Here is a 2,983-nt window from a genome sequence, read left to right as displayed (position 1 = left end):
CTCTGTATCTAACACTGTGCTGTCCCTGTCCCTGGGAGTGTTTGATGGGGGGGACAGTGTAGAGGGAGCTTTACTCTGTATCTAACCCCCTGCTGTCCCTGTCCCTGGGAGGGCGGGGACAGTGTAGAGAGAGCTTTACTCCATATCTAACCCCGTGCTGTCCCTGTCCCTGGGAGTGTTTGATGGGGGGACAGTGTAGAGGGAGCTTTACTCTGTATCTAACCCCGTGCTGTCCCTGTCCCTGGGATGGGGGGGGCAGTGTAGAGGGAGCTTTACTCTGTATCTAACCCCGTGCTGTCCCTATCCCTGGGAGTGTTTGATGGGGCGGACCGGGGTGGGATGTGGGGTGAGCGGGCAACGACCGCGGGGCAGAGCGCCGGGGACTCCCTTACCTTACACTCCAGAGAAATGGACGCGTGCTTCTGGGTGAAGATGGGGCCCTTGATCATCTGCTTGAGGAGCCGGCGCAGGTTGGAGTCGTCGAAGGGCAGCTTGCCCGTCCTCAGCGTGAACAGGATGACCCCCATGCTCCAGACGTCCGACAGGAAGGGGTTGTAGGGGATGCCCTGCAGCACCTCTGGGGGCACGTAGGCGTAGCTGCCGCAGTAGGTCTCGCTGAGCTGGACCTGCTTGAGACTCTTCACGTCTGTCGCGGCGTACTTGCAGAAGCCGAAGTCGGAGATCTTGATGTTGTCGTGCTGATCCAGGAGCAGGTTCTCCAGCTTCAGGTCCCTGTCGGGGGGGGGGCGGGAGAGAGATGACATCTCCGTCACCCCACCTGACGGTCTCTGGAGCTCCCCCCCCCCCCACAGTCCCATTGCCGCCCACTCACTGACCCTCCCGTCTGGGCGGCTCGGTGGTCAGCGCCGCTGCCTTACGGCGCCAGGGACACGGGTTCGATCCAAGCCCTCAGGGTGTGGTGGGGGGCGGGTGGACGACTGTCTGTGTGGAGTTTGCACGTTCTCTCCCCACGCACCCCCCCCCCCCAACCACCACCATGTCTGTGTGGGTTTCCTCCGGGTGCTCCAGTTTCCTCCCACAATCCAAAGATCTGCAAGTTCGGGTGGATTGGCCATGCTAAATTACCCATCGTGCCCCAGGGATGTGCAGGTTAGGGTGGATTTGGCCGTGCTAAATTACCCATAGTGCCGAGGGATGTGCAGGTTAGGGTGGATTGGCCGTGCTAAATTACCCAGAGTGCCCAGGGATGTTCAGGTTAGGGTGGATTGGCCGTGCTAAATTACCCATAGTGCCCAGGGATGTGCAGGATAGGGTGGATTGGCCGTGCTAAATTACCCATAGTGCCCAGGGATGTGCAGGTTAGGGTGGATTGGCCGTGCTAAATTACCCATAGTGCCGAGGGATGTGCAGGTTAGGGTGGATTGGCCGTGCTAAATTACCCAGAGTGCCCAGGGATGACAGGTTAGGGTGGATTGGCCGTGCTAAATTACCCATAGTGCCCAGGGATGTGCAGGTTAGGGTGGATTGGGCTTGCTAAATTACCCATAGTGCCCAGGGATGTGCAGGTTAGGGTGGATTGGGCTTGCTAAATTACCCATAGTGCCCAGGGATGTGCAGGTTAGGGTGGATTGGGCTTGCTAAATTACCCATAGTGCCCAGGGATGTGCAGGTTAGGGTGGATTGGGCTTGCTAAATTACCCATAGTGCCCAGGGATGTGCAGGTTAGGGTGGATTGGGCTTGCTAAATTACCCATAGTGCCCAGGGATGTGCAGGTTAGGGTGGATTGGGCTTGCTAAATTACCCATAGTGCCCAGGGATGTGCAGGTTAGGGTGGATTGGGCTTGCTAAATTACCCATAGTGCCCAGGGATGTGCAGGTTAGGGTGGATTGGCCATGCTAAATTACCCATAGTGCCCAGGGATGTGCAGGTTAGGGTGGATTGGCCGTGCTAAATTACCCATAGTGCCCGGGGATGTGCAGGTTAGGGTGGATTGGCCGTGCTAAATTACCCATAGTGCCCAGGGATGTGCAGGTTAGGGTGGATTGGCCGTGCTAAATTACCCATAGTGCCCAGGGATGTGTAGGTTAGGGTGGATTGGCCGTGCTAAATTACCCATAGTGCCCAGTGATGTGCAGGTTAGGGTGATAAATTACCCATAGTGCCCAGGGAGGTGCAGGTTAGGGTGGATTGGCCGTGCTAAATTACCCAGGGATGAGCAGGAGTGGGGTTGCGGCGAGGAAGCGTCAGGGGCCCACTCACCGGTGCACCACGCCTTTGCTGTGGATGTAGGCCATGCCCTGGCACAGCTGCTCGAACCACTTGCCCGCCGTCCTCTCGTCGCACGCCCCCTTCATGCGGATCTTGTCCATCACCTCCCCGCCGGGCGCCAGCTCCAGCATGATGTAGACCCGATTGGTGGTCTCGATCGACTGGTAGAAGTTGATCAGGTTCGGGTGCTTGAGGCCCTTCCAGACCTGGATCTCGCGCGGCAGGAACTTGCTGAGGAACTCCGCCTCAGCCTTGTCCTTCATCAGCACCTTGACGGCCACGTTGGTGCGCCACTTCTTGAAGTAAGCCTCCCACACGATGGCATACGCCCCCTTGCCCAGGTACTGCCCGAGCTGGTAGCCGTGTTTCTCCAGGATGTTGGAGACCACCTTGGCCTGAGAGCTGCGCACCGGCGCGCGCGCCATCTCCGATTCTGGCTGGGCGGGGTCAGCGGGAGGGCGGCCGCTCCTAGATCATGCGGGCCCTCTTCCCTGCCGCCCGGTCCCAAGCTACGGAACCCCTCTTCCGCCCTCAGCGTCGGTCCTGACGCACGTCCATCTTGGTAGCGCCCCGGGAAGAACTTACATCCTCGCGCTACCAGTGGGGGGGGGTGGGGGGCAGGAAAAGCGTCAAGGCTCACGAGGTCGTGTATTTTCCGCAACCTTCCGGGTGGCGCGGAGGGAGAGAATAGCAAAGGTCAAAGACGTGGGGAGCGAGGGGCGGGCGGCGCTGTTGGGTGCGATGGAGGTTGG

At 59.2% G+C, this 2,983-nt stretch overlaps 1 protein-coding gene across 1 annotated transcript; it reads right to left on the bottom strand.

The window, feature by feature from the left end:
• Nucleotides 1-392: 392 nt before the first annotated feature.
• Nucleotides 393-2,977, bottom strand: LOC122546686 (testis-specific serine/threonine-protein kinase 4-like; the record flags this gene model as incomplete). Its single annotated transcript, XM_043685342.1, has 2 exons — nucleotides 2,223-2,977; nucleotides 393-732 (listed from the first exon to the last, which is right to left on the bottom strand). Coding segments are annotated over exons 1-2 (774 nt in total), but the record flags the coding sequence as incomplete, so codon positions are not given.
• Nucleotides 2,978-2,983: the final 6 nt, after the last annotated feature.

The sequence above is a fragment of the Chiloscyllium plagiosum genome, unplaced genomic scaffold, assembly GCF_004010195.1.
Source record: "Chiloscyllium plagiosum isolate BGI_BamShark_2017 unplaced genomic scaffold, ASM401019v2 scaf_25375, whole genome shotgun sequence".
Taxonomy (NCBI): Eukaryota; Metazoa; Chordata; class Chondrichthyes; order Orectolobiformes; family Hemiscylliidae; genus Chiloscyllium; species Chiloscyllium plagiosum.
The sequence above is the reverse complement of the archived record's forward strand: the minus strand, read 5'-3'. Positions and strand labels throughout refer to the sequence as shown.